Source organism: Lepidochelys kempii, chromosome 26, assembly GCF_965140265.1.
Source record: "Lepidochelys kempii isolate rLepKem1 chromosome 26, rLepKem1.hap2, whole genome shotgun sequence".
NCBI classification, from domain to species: Eukaryota; Metazoa; Chordata; order Testudines; family Cheloniidae; genus Lepidochelys; species Lepidochelys kempii.
This window is the reverse complement of record NC_133281.1, coordinates 13,690,027-13,710,890: the sequence shown is the minus strand read 5'-3', so window position 1 is coordinate 13,710,890 and position 20,864 is coordinate 13,690,027. Positions and strand designations below refer to the sequence as shown.

The following is a 20,864-nucleotide window of genomic DNA, read 5'->3' as shown; positions in this document are numbered from 1 at the left end:
GTCCCCCTCCACGAGCTGGCACTGATCCCGCTCCACGGCTCCAGTCAAGAAGCCGAAAAAGACTGTGAAGGGAAGATCTCCTACCATAAGGGACCGGTGAGGGCTGGGGGCGAGCCACAACCCATGCCAGGCAGCTCAACACCCCCCTCGGGAAGTCAGTCCCCAGCACAAGTCGAGCGGTGCAGCCCATCCCACACTTCGCCTGTGATTCTGGATAGCAGCACAGGCCCCGGCCAGCTTCAGGTGCCATTGACGCCCAAAGCCCTACAAGCAGCTCAAGAGATCCTGGTGCCACCCACACCAACTCCAGCGGTACCCCGGTCTTGGGGGAAACCCGTGCTGGGACCTATGTGTGTTCCCCACCTCCGTGGCACTGTTCCCCATTGAGAGCGACACCCCGCCATCGCTCACCCACCGGAAGCCATCACGACTGAAGAGGCAGGCTCAGCGTCCCCGATCGAGGGACTCGAGGCGTACCTTGCCAGTGGATTGGCGCAGAACCTCTGAGGCAAGCGCCACGCGGCAAGAACTTCCAGGCCGGACGCAACTGTTTCCAAGGACCCAGTACCGATCACGGGACCGATTGAGGGTCAGAGATCACAGATTGCCAGGCCGTTATCGCCTGTCTCCTAGCAGTAGGTCAACCTGCTCAGGAAGATCCTCCCAGCAACTGGCCCGTATTAGCTCCCGGTACCGGTCAAGTAGTGTGAGGCATGGATTGCCAGGTCTTTGACACAGATCCGCCGAACGCTGTCAGTTCCCAAGATCCTGACCAAGACGCCCGTCTCACTCCGACAGGTCGGCTTTGGGACGCAGTGACCGGCACCGGTCGGACAAGAGCCACCACTCCACCCAATCCTGCTCGCCCGTTACTGACCGCTCTGCTTATACCTCTGGCACGAAGCGAGGCTCCCTGACAGCGAGACAAGCCCCTGTACCTGCGGTGCTGCCTATATCATCAGCACCAAAACCTGTCCCATGGCCCCAGGTGTGGTAGCCGGCACCATGGTACCTGTGGAACTCTTGGGGGTTTATCCAACCCTCCCAGGCTGCCCAGTCAGCGTAGGGAGCCTCGGAGAGGCCAACGGCCTCCGCATCCCATCCCCCTCCGGTGCTTGAGGCTTTGGGGGGTAAGACCCCACAAGTCCAGGAGGACCCAGGGGAGTAAGGTGCTAGACCACCAATGAAGGTAGAGGTCCCTGCAGATCAGCTCATCAGGGACTTCTCTTCTCACCACGAGTGGTCGCTCTATCCAGAGGTAACCTGTATAATCTTCCAAAGGTGGGGAACTCCCAAGTGGACCTGTCCGCTACCAGACAGAACAGGAAATGCCACCGGTTTTGCTCTTTGCAAGGTCTGAGCATGGGCTCCCTCTCCATTGCCTTCTCCTGTGGTAGTCAGGTAGCCTGATGTACACGTTCCCTCCAATTACACTCATCGTCAGGGTCCTAGCAAAGATCAAGAGAGAGATCAGGTGCAGGTTGTCGTGATCGCCCCAGCGTGGCCTCTCTAGCATTGGTTCAGCACTCTCATGAGCTTGTCAGCGGCCCCTACCTGGCCCCCTGCCCAACCGCCCAGACCTGCTGTCACAGGACCATGGTCGGCTCCTACACCCCAACCTAGAGTCCCTCCACCTCTCGGCGTGGATGCTATGTGGCTGAACCCGGAGGAATGGACCTGTTTGGAAGGAGTCCAACAGGTCCTCCTGGGGAGTAGGAAGCCCTCAACCAGACTGACTTACCTGGCCAAGTGGACGAGGTTTTCCTGCTGGGCATCCAAACGTGGCATCTCTCCCTCACATTCTTCCATAAAGGCTGTCCTGGACTACCTGCTCCATTTGAGGAACCAGGGCCTAAGGCACACTTCCATTAGGGTGCATCTCAAGGCCATCTCCGCTTTTCACCCGCCAATCCAAGGACAGATGGTGCTTTCCCATGACATGAGGGTCTGATTCTTGAGAGGGCTCGAGAGACTCTCTTCCCGCAGGTACAGACTCCTATCCCGCAGTGGGTTCTTAACTTGGTTCTCTCTAGGCTCACAGGCCCACCCTTTGAGCCGCTGGGTTCCTGGTCACTTTCCTTGTGGTGGTGAGGTTCGAAATTAAAGCCTTGACCTCAGAACCATCACACACAGTCTTCTACAAAGACAAGGTTCAGCTGCAGCCCCATCCGGCTCTCCTGCCGAAGGTGGTGTCCACCTTCCATATGAGCCAGGACATCTTCCTCCCGGTGTTCTGTCCCAAACTGCACAAGACCAGTGAGGAGAGGTGTCTTCACACGCTGGGCGTCCAAAGGGCGTTGGCTTTTTATTTAGAACGTACCAAGCCCTTCAGTAAATCAGCTCAGCTCTTCATCGCTACAGTGGACAGGATGAAGGGTCTTCTGGTGTCCTCGCAGAGGATTTCCAATTGCATCACCTCGTGCGTGAGGACCTGTTACGATCTGGTGGGGGTTCCTTCACTGCCGATTGTCAGAGCCCACTCGACGAGAGCACAGGAGTCTTTAGTGGCCTTCCTGGCACACATCCCTATCCAGGACATCTGTAGAGCCGCAACGTGGTCCTCTCCACACGTTCACGGCTCACTATGCCATCACTCAGCAGGTCAGAGATGACGCTGGATTTGGCAGAGCTCTGTTGCAATCGACATGTCCGTGAACTCCTACCCACTTCCAGGGGTACTGCCTAAGAGTCCCCTAATATGGAATGGACACGAGCAAGCACTCGAAGAAGAAAAGACCGTTACCTTTTACGTAATTGGTGTTCTTCGAGATGTGTTGCTTATGTCTATTCCACAACCGGCCCTCCTTCCCCACTGTCGGAGTTTCTGTCCAGAAGGAACTGAGGGAGGGGGAAGCTGGTGGCACCCCTTATACCGTGCCATACGGGTGTCACTCCAGAGGGTGCCATAGCTGATCCCCTATGGATACTGCTGAGGGAAAAACTTCTGGCACAGGTGCATATGGCAAACACACACACCTAATATGGAATGGACATGAGCAACACGTCTCGAACACCAGTTACGGAAAAAGTAACTCTCTTTTCCTCTCCCTGGGGAAACCTGCCTGAAGTCTATTCCCCTTTCCACTGCACTTACACTCTTAAATTACTTAAGTGCTTTTGAAAATGGGATTTAGGCCCAGATCCTCAAAGGTATTTACGTGCCCCCTTTGAGGAGAACTGGACCTTAGACTCAGTCATTTAGAAGCTTGTGAAATATTTTCCCTCTGTCTCATTTCTGCATCTGTAAATGAGAATAATTGAACAGGAGTGCAATCTGTGCTGCACAGGGGTGCTGTGAAGATGCATTCATTAATTAATGTTTGCGAGGCACTCAGGTAGGTGATGAGGGCCATAGAAAAGGCAATGAAAAAATTTTAAAAATCCAGTATACAGCGCTGTATTTGGATGGGGTACTAGAAGTGCGAGGAGAAAAAGAAACATTGAACAATTGCCTCTTTCTCTGAGCTCCATCCATCCTACGTGCTCAAAGAGGCCAGGGTTCCTGTGGAAAAAGTAGGTTATCATTTTTGTGATGTATTTAAAGAGGGTATGATAAGTTACTCTCACCAGGGGGCAGAAGTAAGGCATTTCCTGACTTCTGAGTACTTGACTTTGCAACCTTAGCAGAGTTCTTCCAACATAGCTTTTCGCATGGAATAATGTGCCTCCGAGTCCCCAAAAGCTGTGTGTTAGGGTATAAGGAGTGCCATAAAAAGAAAATTCCTGAAAATATCAAACTGCCATTACATTATTAATCAGTGGTATGCCCCCCAGAGTTCAGGCGTGGTCACCCTAGCTCAGGAAAAAGAGAGAGCAGAATTAGAGGGAGGTTTAGAGAAGGGCAGTGATAGGGTTACCAAATTTGAACATTCGAAAAAGAGGACACTCCACATTGGGGTGCTGTTGGCCCCCCCACAGTCCTCCCACGCTCTGCCCCCACTCTGCCCCAGGTCCCGCCCCCTCCTCACTCCCTGGCCCGCCTGCTGGCTTGCTGGCTTCCTCAGTCCCCCACCCACCGCTCGCCTTCTCCCACTTGCCACTCACCTCCTCACTCCCCTGCCAGAAACCCCCATGCCCACCCCGAGAACCCCCGCCTGCCGCTTGCCTCCTCACCCCCGCCCGCTGCTGGGTCCCCCACACGGCCTGCTGCTGGCTCGCCGCCCGCCTCCTCGCCCGCCCACCAGCCACTGGCTTCCTCGCCACTCGCCTCTTCACACACACACACATACCCCGCCGCTCGCCTACTCACCCCTCCTGCCGCAGGTCCCTCAGCTCCTAGGATCGGGGCAGCCGAGGGGTCTCCACGTTCTGCGCCCGCCACAAGCACGAGCTCCGTGGCTCCCATTGGTCAGAAAAAGCGCCAACAGGAGCTGCCAGAGCCGCGGAGCGAGGCTTGCAGGTGCTGGCAGGGTGCAGAGAGCCCTCCGCCCCCCCGACCCGACCAGACCCGACTCTAAGAGCCAAGGGGGCGAGGTGGGGAGTCCAGCGCCCCTGTCTCTTGCTCTGCACACAATCACTACACGGCTCTTCCATCACGTGTGTCTTGCATTTGGCACCTGTGTTCCAACAGGCAGCGGGGCTCTGTAAGTGGGACTTGGGCTCTGACCCTAGCTCAGCCTGATTCGACCATATGCAAGTTGGCTTAGCAGCGAGCTAATAATGAGAGCAGCAAGGCGCATGGAAACTTTCTAACGAGTCTGCAGAGGAGACTGGAACTCCTGGCCTTTGGGTTTATAGTTTGGTGCGTCCGCTAGCAAGCGGGAGGGTGTCTGTGGGAAGGCTGGGACCTCCCTCCCTCGGGCAGTATGTGTTCATTTCTCTGCTCCGCCTGTTTTCAACAGGGAGCAGTCCAAGCATGCCCAGTGCTGCTAAGAGCCACCTACCAGCTGAGCCGGCACTGGGCACCCTGGGGCCAAAAGATGCTTGCTCTGCAAAACCAGATTAACAGCTAAAATGATTGTGTGTTGCTGGATTTCTCATGGCCGGTGCTGGGTTGCGTGCCCTAGCAAAGTGCAAGGCCATCCTGAGAATAGGAGCTTTGTGTGGCTCTGCACCTCCATTTGCTTTGAATGTGTGCCAAAAAGCCCTATAAGACCCTGATGCTTTTAAAGGAGGAGGGGCCTAGGCATGTGGATGTTACAGCCCTGAGAGAAATCTGCTCTCAACAGAAACTTTCTACAGGCTTAGCTAGAGTTGCTGCTGCTCCTTCATGACCCAGCCCGCACTGGAGCGTGCCGGGAGCGTGGGTGTGAACAGCTGATGGAGCTCCCTTTCCAGTTATGGCCCGTTGGAAGGTGTTTTGCTGTGCAGACTCCCGAGGTACATGTACACGGAGGCTGGCGGTGTAATTCCTAGTGCGGGTAGATGTACACACGCTCGCTTTGATTGAGCCACTGCCCGTGCCATGTGGCTATTTTTAGCACACTAGTTTGATGAGAGCTAAAGCACGGATGGCTACCTGGGCTGGGGCTTGGGATCCTCTAACCAAGGGACCGAGTTCCCAAAGCTCTTCATGTTCCCCTATATCTTAAAGCCAGGGCTGAACCTCCTGTGACCTCCCTCCAAAGCACGTGATTTCTCAATATTGCATGCTCTCATTTTTCCGTAAAGTGCTGCGGATACACATGGTGCTGCTCAGAGAGCTCATGATGTACTGAGGAGACACAGAGCATAGCGAAGAAGCAAAGAGACAACGGGGGGATGCACTGGGAGAGCCAGAAGGAACGTAGTCACCAGTGAGAATTATTCTAAAACGTGGTAACTTTCAGATCTCTCTCCTCACTCTCCATTGCCCCCTGCAGTGGGGTCTCCCCGTATTCCAATTCCTTGTTGTTGTTGTCATTTCTGATGCCAACTGGGGGCCTGTAACGGGGCGTGATTCATCCCTGCGGTGCCTCCTGCTGGTCTCCCAGGGAATTAGCTCACCAGCTGTCGGAGAGCCCTCTGCTGGTCGCCATCCCGTTTGCCCCCATATCCCTCCCGGACCCCAGTGCCCTTTTACCTGAGGTCTTGCCCCTTTGCAATACCCCCACATGCTTCCTGGGTCTCCCCTCCCTGGGGAACCCCCACCCTCTATCCCCACCTTGCCTCAGCCTATGGGCTACTGCCAGTCACCATCGAGCCCCCTTTCACTGCAGCTGACTGCAGTCTGTACAAGCCAGTCGTCATAGGCAAGGGAGGTTTGGACCTGCTGCCTTCCTCTGCAACCCAGTACCTCTGTGGGGCCTTGAACAAGGCCCTGCAGCCTGGGGAGTTGCCGGCCTGGAGCTCCCCAGCCCTGCCTCACTCTAGGTACCCTTAGGCTTCCCCAGCAGCTGGGCCCCTCTCCCTCCTCAGCTAGAGGGAGACTGCCTGAGTGCCTGGTGCACAGCCCCTTTATACAGGCCAGCTGTGGGGAGGCAGCTACAGCTGGGCCATGCCCCAGTCAGGCCAGTTTACTAGCTCTCAGCCCCAGCCCTCCCCAAGGCCGGAGCGGGTGACCACCCCGCTACAGGGCCCAATGCGCTGAGCATGGCACAGCCCCATAGTGAGGGAGAAACAGAGGCATAGTTCAAGTAACTGAAAATAGAAATAAGTCTCTTTCTCTCCCCCTCCCTCTTCCCAGCCTGAAGGGAAAATAGTCTAATTAGTTCATGGAGGTTTTGTGTGTCTGGGTAGAGAACTTACTGAAGGGAAACTAAGTTGAAGAAGGGAGTTCTGCATTAAGTTCTCAATGGTGAGATTTGGGGTGTCTTCTGGCAATGAGTTCCGTAGTCGGGGTCAGTCTCCGGTGACCGTTCTGGCTCCCCGGATGGTTGGCAGGTCCGTGGCGGCAGAGAGAGAGAGCGAGCGAGCTGTTCTGGCAGGTCATGTCTTTGGAGGGAGAGGCGTCTCTCTGGTAACTAGGGCGGATCCCACTGAGGGTCTCTGATTAGGGGAGCCAGTGCATTGGCTGAAGTGCTTCTGGGGTTTCCTTAAGCAGACAGGCTGCTGTGGTCCCCGGGAGGCCTTTCAGGGCATTTCATCCCGAGGGCTAAATGTGGAGCTGTGACGCTGGAAGCCCTGAATGTGGTGTCTCTGTGGCCAGGGCTGTGCCCTGTCCCATCAGACACAATCTCCAGAAGTGGGCTTGTTTTGGCTCCCTGGCTGTTGGAGCACCTGGGTCCGAAGAGGAGCCTGAAAGGAGCTCAAGGTCATGGACTGAGCTAACAACCTGAGGGCAGATGCCTCTGATAGCGATATTAGAGAGGAAGCAAGTTCTCCAAAGTGTTCCCCTTGCCAACCAGCATCACCTCCGTCTGGCCTGGGCTCAGCTTGGCCAGTTGCTCTTCATCCAAGTGCTGGTTTTGGGTAGGCACCGAGCGAGCTGAGCGATGGTGCTGTTCCCATTTGATGAGGAGAATGTATAGAACTGGGAATTGCCCTCGTCCTGCTGGGATGACGCTTTCACCAAAGCCGTCGTCAGCCCGTGTTGTCTCAGCAGGCCCCAATGGCTTCCTCTAGGTAGTGTGTAACATGGGGGAGAGGATAGAGACTTGTGGGACTCCACAGATGAGAGCGGTGGAGGAGGAAGAGGAAGCATTAGACTGAACCCAAAGGGTCCTTCTGGGGGAAAGGAAGGAACCTGAGCCATTTCAAGGCATGTTCCTTCTTGGAGGCATGACACAAGTATTTGGTGTTGTGGTTTAGCTGAAGAGGGCTTATGCGGTGTTGATACTGTTGCCTTTTAATATTTGTCCTTACACCCTGGGGGCGAAAGGTGCGATTTTTATCATTCAAAAAATAAATGGGGAGGATTTTTCATAAACAGCCTCTTTGTACCAAGTTTGTACCTCTTAACCCTCTTAAAAAATAGAGAGGTGTCAGGGAAATAGGTGTGAGTTACCTGGGCGTATGTCGGTGACGGGCTCACCTTTCCTGTGTGCAGTGCTGCATATTCAGTGGGTTCGACGGGATGACAAAGGACCGCACTTTCTGCTCGGTTCTAGTCTGATTGGACCTGGTGGAGAGAGGCATGCAGCTCATTGGAGGAGGCAAAGCTGATCTTCTGCTTATGCTCAAAGCTGCTCATGCTGTGGGTTTGCAGTTGCTAGCTTGAGCTTTTTAAGGAGATTCGTTTTGTCATGGCAATTTCTGAGTGGAACCTGCTCATGGTACACAATACATCTGCACTTCATGCAGCACTGCCTGTCAAAGGAAGAAGCTGGAGGGTTAATCTTCCATTTAGCTTATTGGTTGTCCTGTCTCTGAGCATGGCATGCTGGGATTTCCTCCCAGCTGTTTTACATCATGAAGATTTGTATGTTTGGGAAATTCCAATGCACAGCTGCAACTCATCCACTCCACATTCCCAAATCCCGGAATTTCACAGGACATGCTCCATCCAACTGTTTGGTGTGAAAGGAACTTCTCCTTCCACTGAAAAAGACTATTCACTGTACCTTTATTTTGTCTCCAAGCTATATCCAAGTATGCAAGACCAGCATAACAGCATGTGGCAGAGAGGACAGAAACCAGTGGTGCTGAGAAATTAGGGAACTAGGCAGCTCTGTAATAAAGGTTGCAATGAAATTTGCACTTAAGGTTTTTAATTTATGCTTGCTGTTTTACTTTTCAGTTGTTGAGTATGGGTTCCAAAGTTAAGACACTCCCTCTTCAAGGGCCAATCAAAAAATGTTCAGGTCCCTTTTAGCATTTTTCTCCTGGGTATCTTGGTGTTTTGGATTTTTCTAGCCCAAAGAGCACAGTAAACTCTAAGCTTCTTACACACATGTTGTTCAGAACAGCTCAGGGATAAGACCGGGGTGTTGGGGTTTTTTGAAAATTTCAGGTTTAACAAGAAAAAAAGAGAGCGTTCCCTTTACTCTTTGTAAGCCATTGATTCTCTGCAAGGAAGAGCCGATGTATTTATGTAACTGCCTCTGTATCGTACTGTTACAGGCCCGCCTCTGTGCCGGAACCACAGAGGATATAATTCTCTTCCAGCCCCAGTTAGGGAAAATTGGCTCCTTTGCTCAAGCTGTAACAGCTTCTGCTCTAAGCTCGGGAGGTTCCCGGTTCAGTCCCTAGTGTGTTGGCCAAAATGGTAGCTGTCACACATCTGTTCTCTGCTGCAACCCCAAGCCCCTGCTCTGCTCAGCACAGAGACCCTGGGGAGCCAGCAGGGGAGGTGGTCTCTGGCAAGGAATGAGAGTGAGATGGGGCTCTCGCAGAGTGGAGCGGTAAGGGGGTGGAGGAAAAGTGGGAGGTGGGTGTTGAGGGGGAAGGCTGGAGAAGTGGACTTGTTGCTAGTTCTCAGGTGCCACAGGCCGTGATGGGGAGCCAATGGGGTGAGGGCCATACTGTGCAGGGCAGACATGGGTATGTGGGGAGCAGGGGTCAGTGGGCTTTGGGGCGGTATAAGAAGGCTGCATGGGGATGTGCAGGGTGACTGGAGGGGGGACATGGGTTATGTGTGTGAATGGGGAGGGAGTGACTGAGCTAGGTAAAGTAGTTTCCTTGATTCCAAGGCCTGAAGGGACCCTCATGATCGTCTAGTCTGGTGTCCTGCATAACACAGGCCATAGGATTTCCTTTAATTCCTGCTTCAAGGCCAATAGCTGTGGTTGAACTAGACCAGTGATACTCCGACTGAGGCTCCCAATCCACATTTGGCTCTTTAACATGTTCTTTGCAGCACATGTTATTAAAACGTGATATCATTATTAACCCAGTCAGGACGCATTTCTTACTTTATTAACCAATTGTAGTTGATAAAATGATAATACTTGGTCAGTCATTTTTCCGTGAGAACCATATATATATAAACAAACCAAATATTGCCCATGTCATACTGCTTAAATATGAATCTATAGTGCGATAGTAAATTAAACAGTGACTTCGCACTACTACTGTGGCTCTTTTGGGTAATGCTGACTGCTAATTTGGCTCCTAAACCACCGAGGTCTGAGCATCACTGAACTAGAGCATATATTTTAGAAAAACATCCAATTTTGAAAATTGAAAGTGGTGGAAAATCCACCACAACCCTTGTTAAGATGTTCCGGTGGTTAATTACTATCAGCCTTTGTCCACTAGATTGAAGAGACCTTGTCCACTAGATTGAAGAGACCTTGATTATCACATTTCTGTTCCCCAGGTAGACAGATACATGCAGACTGTGATCAAGTCCCTCCTAACCTTGTCTTTGGTAAGGTAAATAGATTGAGTTTCTCAAGGTAGAGCCGGTTTTTTGGTCTTTAGTTATTCTTGTGGCTCTTCTTTGAACCCTCTGCAATTTATCAAAATCCTTCTTGACTTGCGGACTCCAGAATTGGATACAATATTGTGGTAGCTATCGCCCAAGTGCCAAATAGAGAGGTAAAATAACCTACTGTTTATACATCCAAGGATCGCGATAGCCTGTTTAGCCACAGCCTTGCACTGGGAGCTCACGTGCAGCTAATTATCCACTATGACCCATGAGTCTCTGAGTCACTGCTTCCTACCTTAGAGTCCCCCATCCTGTAAATATGGCCTGCACTCTTTGTTCCTACATGTATGAGTTCACGTTTGGCTGTATTTAAGAGCATATTCTTTGTTTGTGCCCAGGTTAGCAAGTGATCCAAATGGACTCCGTATCAGTGAGCTGCCCTGTTCATTATTTACCACTCCCCCAAACTTTGTCATCTCCAAACTTTGTCAGTAATGATTTTGTTTTCTTCCAGATCATTGATAAAAAAGTTAAATAGCATAGAGCTAAGAACGTATCCCCAGGAGACTCCACTAGAAAACTGCTTGCTTGAGTCCTCTTTGACAGTTACCTTTTGAGACCTATTGGTTAGCTAATTTTAACCCATTTAATGTGTGCCACGGTGATTTTGTATCTTTGTAGTTTCTTAATGAAAATATTGTGCAATACTATGTCAAATGCCTTACAAAAGTCTATTCATAGAATATTACATCAATACTGTTCCTTTTATCAACAAAACATGTAATCTCTTTAAAAACAAGTTAGTTTGTTAAAATCTGTTTTCCATAAACCGATGTTGATTGACATTAGTTATATTACTCTCCTTTCATTCTTGATTAATCGAGTCCCATATCCGCTGCTCCATTATTTTATCCAGGATCAATGTTAGGCTGACAGGTTACCCAGGTTATCCCATTTACCCTTTGAAAATATTGGCCCAATATCAGCGCTCTTCAGTCTTCTAGACCTTCCCCAGTGTTCCAAGACTTATTAAAAGTCATTAATGGTCCAGAACACTTCTTGGGAAGCTCTTTTAAACTCTTGGATGCAAGTAATCTGAATCTACCAATTTTAAAATGTGTAACTTTAGTAGCTGCTAACACCCTCCTTAGCTACTGTTGGAATGGAAAATATATCATCATATGATATAAATACATGGTTTGTTTTTCCCCCAAATACAGGACAGAAATATTATTGAACACTTTTGCTTTTTCTACATTATTATTCCCAATTCTACCATTTCCATCTTTGGGGTTCTTTTTGCTTCTGATATATTTTTTAAAAACTCCTTATTGTCCTTAACTCTGCTAACCATACATTTCTCCTTGTGTCTTTTTCTTCCATTACAAATTTTCTACAATTCCTAGTTTCCAATTTATATTCCTTGCTATCAACTTCCCCTTTTGTCACACATTGTTTTTTTTTTATTTGTTACATATTGTTGTTTTTTATTTATTTTGTATTCCTGCTTTCACTTCCCTTTTAAGTCAGGCAGTTTAAAAAAAACAACAAAAACATCGAGGGATTATGGCTTTGGGGACATTTAGAAAAATATTCTTAAGAAGTTCCCAATTATCACTAACATTCTTCTCTTTAAATTTTTTTTCTCCCATCTGATTTGGCTCATAATTGTTTTCAGCTTGTGAAATTGGCCCTTCCAAAGCATCGTGTGCATGCATGCTGACTTGCTCTATCGCAGAGCCTCGGGGGAGAGTGAGAGACCAGAGTCCCAGCACCGAGGCAGCTGAGCCGGCCCGAGGGCACCAAAAGCGCCCCAAGACGGTGCTTTTGTGTGTGCAGGAATGCTGTTTGAGTGCTGACAACTCGATGCAGAGGCACTGGGCCCCTGTCAGCCAGCCCCACCGCAGCACATGAAATCCCATGCTAGGAACCCCACGTTTCTGCCATCACCCTCCCAGCAGGTGGCAGCAGAAGCAGAGAGAAGGGATGGTGGCCGGGGATTATTGGCCCTTGGGGGAGATCAGCTTTGTGGGTGCATCATGGTGGAGGAGTGGGGCTGCAGCTGGGGTGTAAGAACATCAGCACAGAGAACTATGGTGGCTCATCAGAACACAGCTCCTCTGTGTTTTCCTTCGCCCCCACAGCACTTCTTCCCTATTGCACCACGTACAAGTCGAAATCCCCCACGTGTGTTCCCCAGACCACACCCAAAATAGAGCGCAGTATTCTGCTCTCCCTTCCAGATTAGCCAGATGTCCTGTCAACACAACGCTTCTCCCTGCGCATCCCCACTCACCACGCTGGCTGCTCCTCCTCCGTGTTCGCCTGTGAAACGCTGTTCTGGAGCAATATATGGATGAGCGTTTTGTCGAGGAGGAAGGGAGGTCTGGCAGGTTGGCAGGGATGAGTGTGCTAAGGAATGGAGCAATGGAGGGGACGTTCAGGAGCAGTGCAGCTCTGCGGGGGTGGGGGCAGGAAGGTGGCATGGGGAACGTGAAGCTCTGTCCAGTGGCGTAGCTAGGAGTGGAAATTTGGGTGGGCCCCGACTCTCGGATAGACGGGCAATGACAGACGGCGCTAGCTCAGCTTCTCCGCTGACGCCACGCCCGTTTCCGAGCACTGGTGCCCCCAGGCACAGGGCTTCACCTGCCGGGCTGGGCACGCGCATGGGGCGGCTCAGAACCCGGCAAGGCAGAGCTGCCGGAGCGTGGCTTTCTGAAGGGCGAGCGCAGAGCTCTGTCCTGGATTTCAGGGGCCCAAGGGACGCTGCGGGCTGCTGTGGCAGCCCTACACCCCTGCTCAGATTTGGGTGGGCCTGGCTGCTAAGCGGGTGGGGCGTGGCCATGCCCCTGACTCTGTGCCCGTATGTAGCCACCCCTGTTGATGCACTGTTGTGCTTATGGTAAAAACTGGGAAATTCCGCCCAGAAAAGGTCGTTTGCTCGCAGTTAAGGCTGTTGAGAGGCACATCCTAGCCCCAGGCATGGTGAAAACCAATGAAATCTCACCAGCTATGGACACGATTCACCCGACACGCTACACTGCCACCTCCACGTACTGGTCTGGCCACGTCGCGTCCCCGGGAGCCACACAGGCCTTCTCCCCATACTCACCCCATGCGTGCTGTCTTAACCCCACTGCAGACGTCCCTACTGATCGATTCGGGCCTGAAGGAATGTCCCAGGCACGAGCAAACCAAGCCCTTCTTCCTGCTCGCTCTCCAGCCACTACAACACGTGCTTACAAATTCCCAGCAATAACCTCTCCTCACTCGCCCTGTCCCACCACCGGGCTGCAGTCCAGCGCCAGCTCCCGTGTAGAGAGCAGAGCAAAGCAATAGACCGTGCACGTCTGTCTCGTTACGATGTGGGTGGAGCTCGGGTTGTGAGTAGGAGGGAGGAGACGTGTGGGTGTCAAGGAAGGGGAAAGCAGGGTGTCGTGTGTAGGAGTGAGTGCCTTGGAACATACTCCATGTGTTGGTAGCTCAAGTGCACGTCCCACCAAACTGTGGAGGGTTGTGTTAAAGATCAAACTGGGGCTACAGCGCTCAGAATCTGCCTGTCTAACCCAGGGGTGGCCAACCTGGGGCTCCGGACCCACATGCGGCTCTTCAGACGTTAAGATGCGGCTCCTTGTACAGGCCCCGACTCCGGGGCTGGAGCTACAGGCGCCAACTTTCCAATGTGCCGGGGGGTTGCTCACTGCTCTGGCTCTGCCACTAGGCCCTGCCCCAACCCCGTCCCGACCCCTCTCCTGAGCCTGCCATGCCCTCGCTCCTGCCCTTCCCTTCCCTTCCCTCCCACCCCCGAGCCTCCTGCACACCACAAAACAGCTGATGGGGAGGGAGGTACTGTGGCTCTTTGGCAATGTACATTAGTAAATTCTGGCTCCTTCTCAGGCTCAGGTTGGCCACCCCTGGTCTAAAGTATTTATCCATAGTATCGGAGCACCTCACAGCCTTTAATGGATCTAGCTTCTGTGACAGGGTCGGGCCAGATGGCTATAGGAGAGTTATAGAAGGCAGATATATTAGCCCCAGGCTAAGTAGGTCCCTTTTCCCTGGGTAAGGTAACAGGGAAGGTTCCAGAACAATCAGGAACCTTCTGGAGACCATTAAGACAGGCTGATTAGGACACCTGCAGCCAATCAAGAAGCTGCTAGAATCAATTAAGGCAGGCTAGTCAGGGCACCTGGGTTTTAAAAAGGAGCTCACTTCAGTTTGTGGTGTACATGTGAGGAGTTGGGAGTAAGAGGCACTAGGAGCTGAGAGTGAGAACACGGACTGTTGGAGGACTGAGGAGTACAAGCATTACCAGACACCAGGAGGAAGGTCCTGCGGGGAGGATAAAGAAGGTGTTGGGAGGAGGCCATGGGGAAGTAGCCCAGGGAGTTGTAGCTGTCACACAGCTGTTCCAGGAGGCACTCTAGACAGCTGCATTCCACAGGGCCCTGGGCTGGAACCCGGAGTAGAGGGCGGGCCCGGGTTCCCCCCAAATCCTCCCAACTCCTGGTCAGACACAGGAGTCGTCGACCTGGACTGTGGATTCAGAAAAATGGCCAAGCTGAGGGCTGCTGTGAAGCTCCAAGACGAGCAAATCCGCCAATAAGTGCAAGACCCACCAAGGTAGAGCAGGAACTTTGTCACACTTCATAACACCCCCGAGAGGTAGGGAAATGCTGTTCCCATTGGGCAGGTGGGGAACTGAAGCACAGAGAGATTAAGTGATTTGCCCAGGGTCACCCGGGAAGTCTGTGGTGAAGTAGAGTCTTGAACCCAAGTCTCCCAACTCCTAGGATAGCCACTAAACATTGGGCCATCCTCCTCCTTGGAAATGAAGTGGCATCTGCACAGAAAACAGGAGACCTTGGCAGAGTGTTTGGATTTATGATCTATTCTTCCCTAATCTCTTTCTCTGCCGTCCCTGGGACAAACTGTGTTCTATCAGCTAAACCAAACAAGTGAGGAATGCCAGAGCCCATTCCAGAGCGCGAGCCCGCTGGTTCAGGTGGCCTTGTGAGAGATCAGCCCAGCCCTTCTTCCTAGAGGCAGATTGATCACAGGGTTGTTTGTGCAGGGAGCCTGCTTCCTAGCCTCATGGGTCCAGGGGATGGAGGTTTACTTGGTCAGGCATGTCAGGTGAGAGCCTGCTTTGCAGGGAGAGCTGGAGCCGTGTGACGGGCGAGAATCCCGCATGCACCTAAGACCAGCTGAAGTGAGTGAGGACCTTTCAGGCTGTGCTGGGGGGACCGGCCCATGACATGCTGCCTTCTCTTGGAGGCCACAAACCCAGAGAGAGCGAGGGAGGGCATCAGCAGGGAGAGCATGCAGCATTCAGGGCGGTGTTTCTCCAATCTGCGCGGCACGGCACTGACCCTGCTGTTGGTAATGCCTGCCCGGCAGGTGCTCCGCCAGACACACAATCAGGGGTTTGCTCCTGTACACTCAGGCCACAAGCGTCTGTCCTGCTGCAGTCTTCACTGTTTGGCCGAACACCCGCCCGGAACAGCTGGACGCCTGCCACAGCAGAGTGGCAGCTGCCCTCAGTCCCCAGAGCCCTGGGGAGAGAGGGTCAAGCAGCAGTATCACAAACAGCAATTATTATTAGGACTTGGAAGTGATCCTGGAAATAGTTTTGGCTCTCGAGTCCTCTCGCCCTGCGGGGGCTGCTGTGAGAGCTAGGTGGTAACGCACAGCCAGAATAGTGACTACTCCAGGGACCACTGGTGAACAGCCCAGTCCATTCATAAAAAACTCTGTGTTGCTAATTCTCGTCTACTACTTTGTGTTTGTACAGCACCTAGCACAATAGGGTTGGCCCTTAGACACAGCCGTAATAAGCATGTTGCAGTTCTTATGATGACTGGTGTTTTTCTTAAAGCCTCAACTTCTGGAGTCATGTGAATACATAAGAATCTCCATTTTGAGGTGGTGGTTGTTTGTTTTTTTAGAAATAAGTTTCTGGCTCTCCTGGTTGGTGAGAAAATCTTGAAAATGTGACCCCAGTGCACCCTAAGACTCAAAAAAACAAAACAAAAAAAGTACCCACCCAGAAGGCAAATAAATAGAGCCTAAAATGCATTATCTTAAAATTTCATGATTTTTAAGCCAATCTCATGATGGGGTGGGTGTGGCTGCTGATGACTCATGATTTTATAACATTTGGGATTGGCTGTGCTAGAGCTGGTGTGGCCTAGTGGACAGACCACTGGACTGGGACTCAGGAAACCGGGGTTCTGCTCCTGGCCTGCTGAGTGGATTGGGCAACTCACTCCTCTGCTCCATGCCTCAGTTTCCCCATCTGTAAAATAGGGATAATGACGCTGACTTCCTTTGTAAAGCGCTTTTCGGTCTACTGATGAAGAGCACTCTAGAAGAGTAAAGGGTTACTAGTAGTAGTTTTTAATCAGGTACAAAAAACAAGTAAGTTGTAATCGTGGTCTGCGTGGACAACTTGCAAAAAGAGGGAAAGGGTTGACTAAAAGAACGAGCGAAGCAATAGCTTTGCTGGTTGTAGTTTGATGTGCTAGGATGCCATGCCCCTGCTTTGTTCCCGCCTCAGAGCCAGGCAGCTCCTTTCTAGGGGGGATCCTTCGTACAGCGATTTAACAGCACCACCCCATTCAGCATCGCTCCCCCAGAGAAGGAAGAGGCGGGCAGGGAATGAAGCAAGAGCGGCCAGGCTGCCGGAGCTTCTGCACAGGCTGGTGCAGCTGCATCATCCTCTACTGGGGGTGTCTCTTATTCAAATTCTCTGTGTTTTAGCACTGACCATGTGCCCCACCCTAGGCAATACGCAAAGCCAGGCCTTGCCCTGCAGCGGTCCCAGGCTGAAAGATCTCAGTCTAAACTCCTCCTTCCGCCTGAGCCAATGAGCTGTCTGCTGCCTGGCTGGACTTGGCTCTAGACCCTAGGCTGGGATCCCACAGGTCCTGCAGGACCCCCTGCCATAATAGCAGGAGCAGGTAAAATGTACTTCCTTGTGAGCAGGATTGGGTAGGCAAAAACCCCATACTGAGGTAATTTGCGTGAAAACACTAAATCTCTCGTCAGTTTGTCATAAGTAGAATTTCAGCGATTGGAAAGCCAGTTTTTCTTTTTTTAAATTAGAGTTTTAATACTTAAATTTAGGCGAGAGATTGGAAGAGATTTGGTGTCCCTTATAACAGGAGTTAAAGTAGTTTTTTATATGGTTTAAACAAAATTTGTTTTATTCTTTTAGTGGTAAAAATTGTGTCTGAATTCCGTGTGTGTGTGTGTATGTATGTATTAACTGAGTGTTTGGGGTTTTTTTAGTAGCATGGGGGAATCTCTCTCTCTTGTGGGATTTATGAGATCTAAGGTTTTTGCGGGTCAGACTAAAAATGCAAGAAACAACGCAGGAGCGGGTGGGAATGGGATTTAAAAAAATAGTCCTGCAGAGGACTCTGCTTGAGTCCCTGAGACACAATGCCAGTGTCTTCGAGGAGCCAGCGCGGCAAGATCCCACGGGAACACCGTCTCCCTGACCATTCGCTCAGCCCTGCTGGAGGATGCCTGAGCCTTCACGACCTCCTGCAGAACTCCGCCAAGTGTGTCGTGCGCTGCTGAGCAGAGGGTCCCCTCCACGGCACTTCCGTGGTCGCCAGCCAGATTTTCAGGGAGCGGGGTTGTGTGCAGATTTTACAGGCTGCCCTTAAATGCATCAGTCTTAAATGGCGATGGGGTAGTTGGGAGGATTGTGAAACAGTTTCTCAGATGTGGGAATTGGGGTCTGTGCTGTATATGGCTCCATGGTGCATGGAGACCTGGGACTCCAGTACGGTACATGAGAACGTAACTGGTAGGGTGGTTCACACTGGACCTGTAGATCCTGTCTGCCCCGGGGTGGCAAGAGCTTAGCTAATCACAGCCTATTACTGAAGAGCAGGAGGTTCTGGAATGATCCGCTAGGGGGAACTTGTTGCTGGCAGATTGAGATAAGGGAGCACGCTGAGTTCCCATGTCCAAGTACATGCCGCTCCTCGCTGGGACCCTTTCCAGACCTTCAGCAGGGTGGCTGAGTCAATGATTGGCGGGGGCGAGGAGGGTTTGGGTGAGAGAAGTGTATCACCCTAGTGCACAATGCTGAGGCCTCGCAGCTGCTCCTAGCTGAGCTGGCTAAGAGACGCTCACAGACTCACAATTCCTCAAGGCCTGCTGTGGTTAGAGCTGGCTGTTTGTGACTATAGTTTGGCATTACTATATTATTGTAACCCTCCACTGACCTTGGAAGTGAATGACCAGAGCAGGGGCACAGGCCCTGCAGTATCAGAATTGTTTTAAATACCAAACTTCTGACATGTCCCACAACTCCCTCTTGTGAACACAGCTGGGCTTCGGGGAGTCCCCTTTCCTCACAGAGATGTTGTTTCATCCTTTTAAATCTGGGTTTCTTCCAGTACCTGCAGATGAAGTGGCCGCTTCTTGACGTTCCGGCTGGTGCTACGCTGAAAGACAGCAGATCTCCATCGCCCGCACACTTAGTAAGTGCTTGTCTGCTTGATTGTACTCTAACCTTCCTGAACAGTTTTGGCTGGAGGATTCCCTGCATGCATTTTCTAGACAGTTTGCTTTTTCTTCTTGCAGCTGCACCTGGTCCACCTGACCAGGCACAAATCACAGGCAGAATCTCCACCCATCACTTGCCCCCAGTTTGGTCTCTGTCGTTATCCCCCAGACCGTGCACACCTTCCTGAAACCACATCATAAAGAGCAAAATTTTAAATGAGGGTAATTAACCAGAGGAACAATCATTTATGGATGTGGAATCTCTTTAGTCTCTAAGGTGCCACAAGTCCTCCTTTTCTTTTTGCGGATACAGACTAACACGGCTGCTACTCTGAAACCTTTCTAAAACATGTGCTCTAGTTCATCCAGGAGTTCTTGGGCTGGATGCCGAGATAGCTGGGTGACATTCTTTGACCTGTGCCCTACGGGAGGTCAGATCAGATGACTGTGAAGGTCCCTTCTGGTCTTAGAATCTGTGAATATGTCAAACAGGAAGTGAAAATGTCAGCATCAGTTCTGAGTGACAGGAGAAAAGGAGAGACCAGGCAAGTGAGGTAATCTCTCTTCTGCTCTGTGGAGCTTGAAAGCTTGTCTCTTTCACCAGCAGAAGTTGGTCCAGTAAAAGATATGGCCTCACCCACCTTATCTCTCTCATATCCTGGGACCAATATGGCTACAAGACTGCAGACAACAGAAGAGGAGAAAGAAGAGGTTTCTGTGGGTGCCTACAGCTGGTGCGGTACCCAGTGATCAGCCTGGGTCACAGATAAAGGCAGATGAAGGGTTGCAATGACACATTAAGGATGACGCTTTCAAATCTGTGCACCTAAAATTAGGCACCTAAATAAGAGGCCTGGTTTTCAGCTGGCGAGAGCACAATTCCCACTGCCTTTAGTGGAGGCTGTGTGTGCTCCAAGCCCTGGAGAATCAGGCCAGTTTTATGCTGGTGCTGAAGTATTGTGTGAGTTCAAGGTGTCTTACCTTCAGGCATCCGAGTTATGAGCATTTTGGCGCAAGGTCAGTGGTCCTTAGACCCTTGGGGATAGTAGGCAGATGGGTTCCCATGTGTTAATGCTTGGGGTGGAGTGGCATAAACTGCATTCCCAGACAGTCTCTTCTGTGGAGTCTCCCAGCACTTAGCAAGGCTCTAAGGTTCTGTGTGTCTGTCCCTCCATCTTAGGAGCTGCCAAGCCCAGGCCAAATACTAATCACTGGTAGTGGCTGCAAAATAATTTTTTGTAATTATTCTTGGGCCTTATTTTGCTGTTTTATGCTGCAGGAAGAGGCCTGGGCGGGTTTGGTGGTGGTTCTTAAACTCTCGGCATTGTATCGATTTGGTCTCTCCCAGTTTTGCTGAAGAATTTTGTTGTGAGGCATCAGATCTTTCTTCTGAACTCTCCCCTGTTCTTTGAAAGCCGAGGGTTCTGAAATTAACAACGACGTTTTTTCCTCCGAAGTTGTTCATTAAACATTGGAACAAAGTAGAGGTTAACAAAAACAAGTAAAACCCCAAGAGTTTTAATCAGTCTACCTAAAAATGCAACTGCAGGGTTGAAGCCATGATCCCTTGGACTAAGGGTTGAATTCTCCAAAGGCAAATAAGAAGGGTATTTCCTAATGCCTCTCAATTGGTCGGCTTCCAGTTTCCTTTCTTCTGCGAGGTCGCAATTTCACTAATTCTCCAGTGGCTATCAAGTCTTCCAGGGCAGACAAGACTTGTATTTCCAATGTAAAAAGCAAGCAGGAAAAAAAGAAATCTTTTAGGCATTCTATAAGTATCGTAACGGAGTTAAAAAGGACCCAAGCCCTGGTTAAATTTTTCTTTTGCTGGTGACCTTTTAAGGAGCGTTCAGAATAATTTTCTTAGGGAGGAAGCCGAGAGGGAATACAGAAATACCCATCTCTATTTGTTCTGGAGAATCCAGCCCTTCCTCCAAGAGATGGCTGTTTCAGTCCTGCAGCTGGACAGACTCACCTGGTGCCTGAGGCTGTTCGGTTCGCTCTGTGCTGTGAGAGTTCATGATTCAAAACCTGTCACTGGAAACCTCCGTGCACACAAGTGATTAGATACTCTGGTATTTCGGTCAGCTTCCCCCCATCCCATGCAGTGTTTTCACTGGTCCCCTTCTCATCCCCATCCCCTGCCAGCCCTCATTTATTCTATCTT

General features: G+C 51.1%; 1 protein-coding gene across 2 annotated transcripts in view; it reads left to right on the top strand.

The window, feature by feature from the left end:
* TCF7L1 (transcription factor 7 like 1) overlaps positions 1–20,864 on the top strand; it is a 103,877-nt gene that overhangs the window by 62,950 nt on the left and 20,063 nt on the right. The window contains exon 4 of one of the 2 annotated variants that reach the window (XM_073324978.1): positions 18,589–18,672. The exons of the other annotated variant lie outside the window; for it this stretch is intronic. Coding sequence (XP_073181079.1) covers positions 18,589–18,672 — 84 coding nt within the window. The remainder of the gene's footprint in view (positions 1–18,588; positions 18,673–20,864) is intronic. 2 annotated transcript variants of the gene reach the window in all.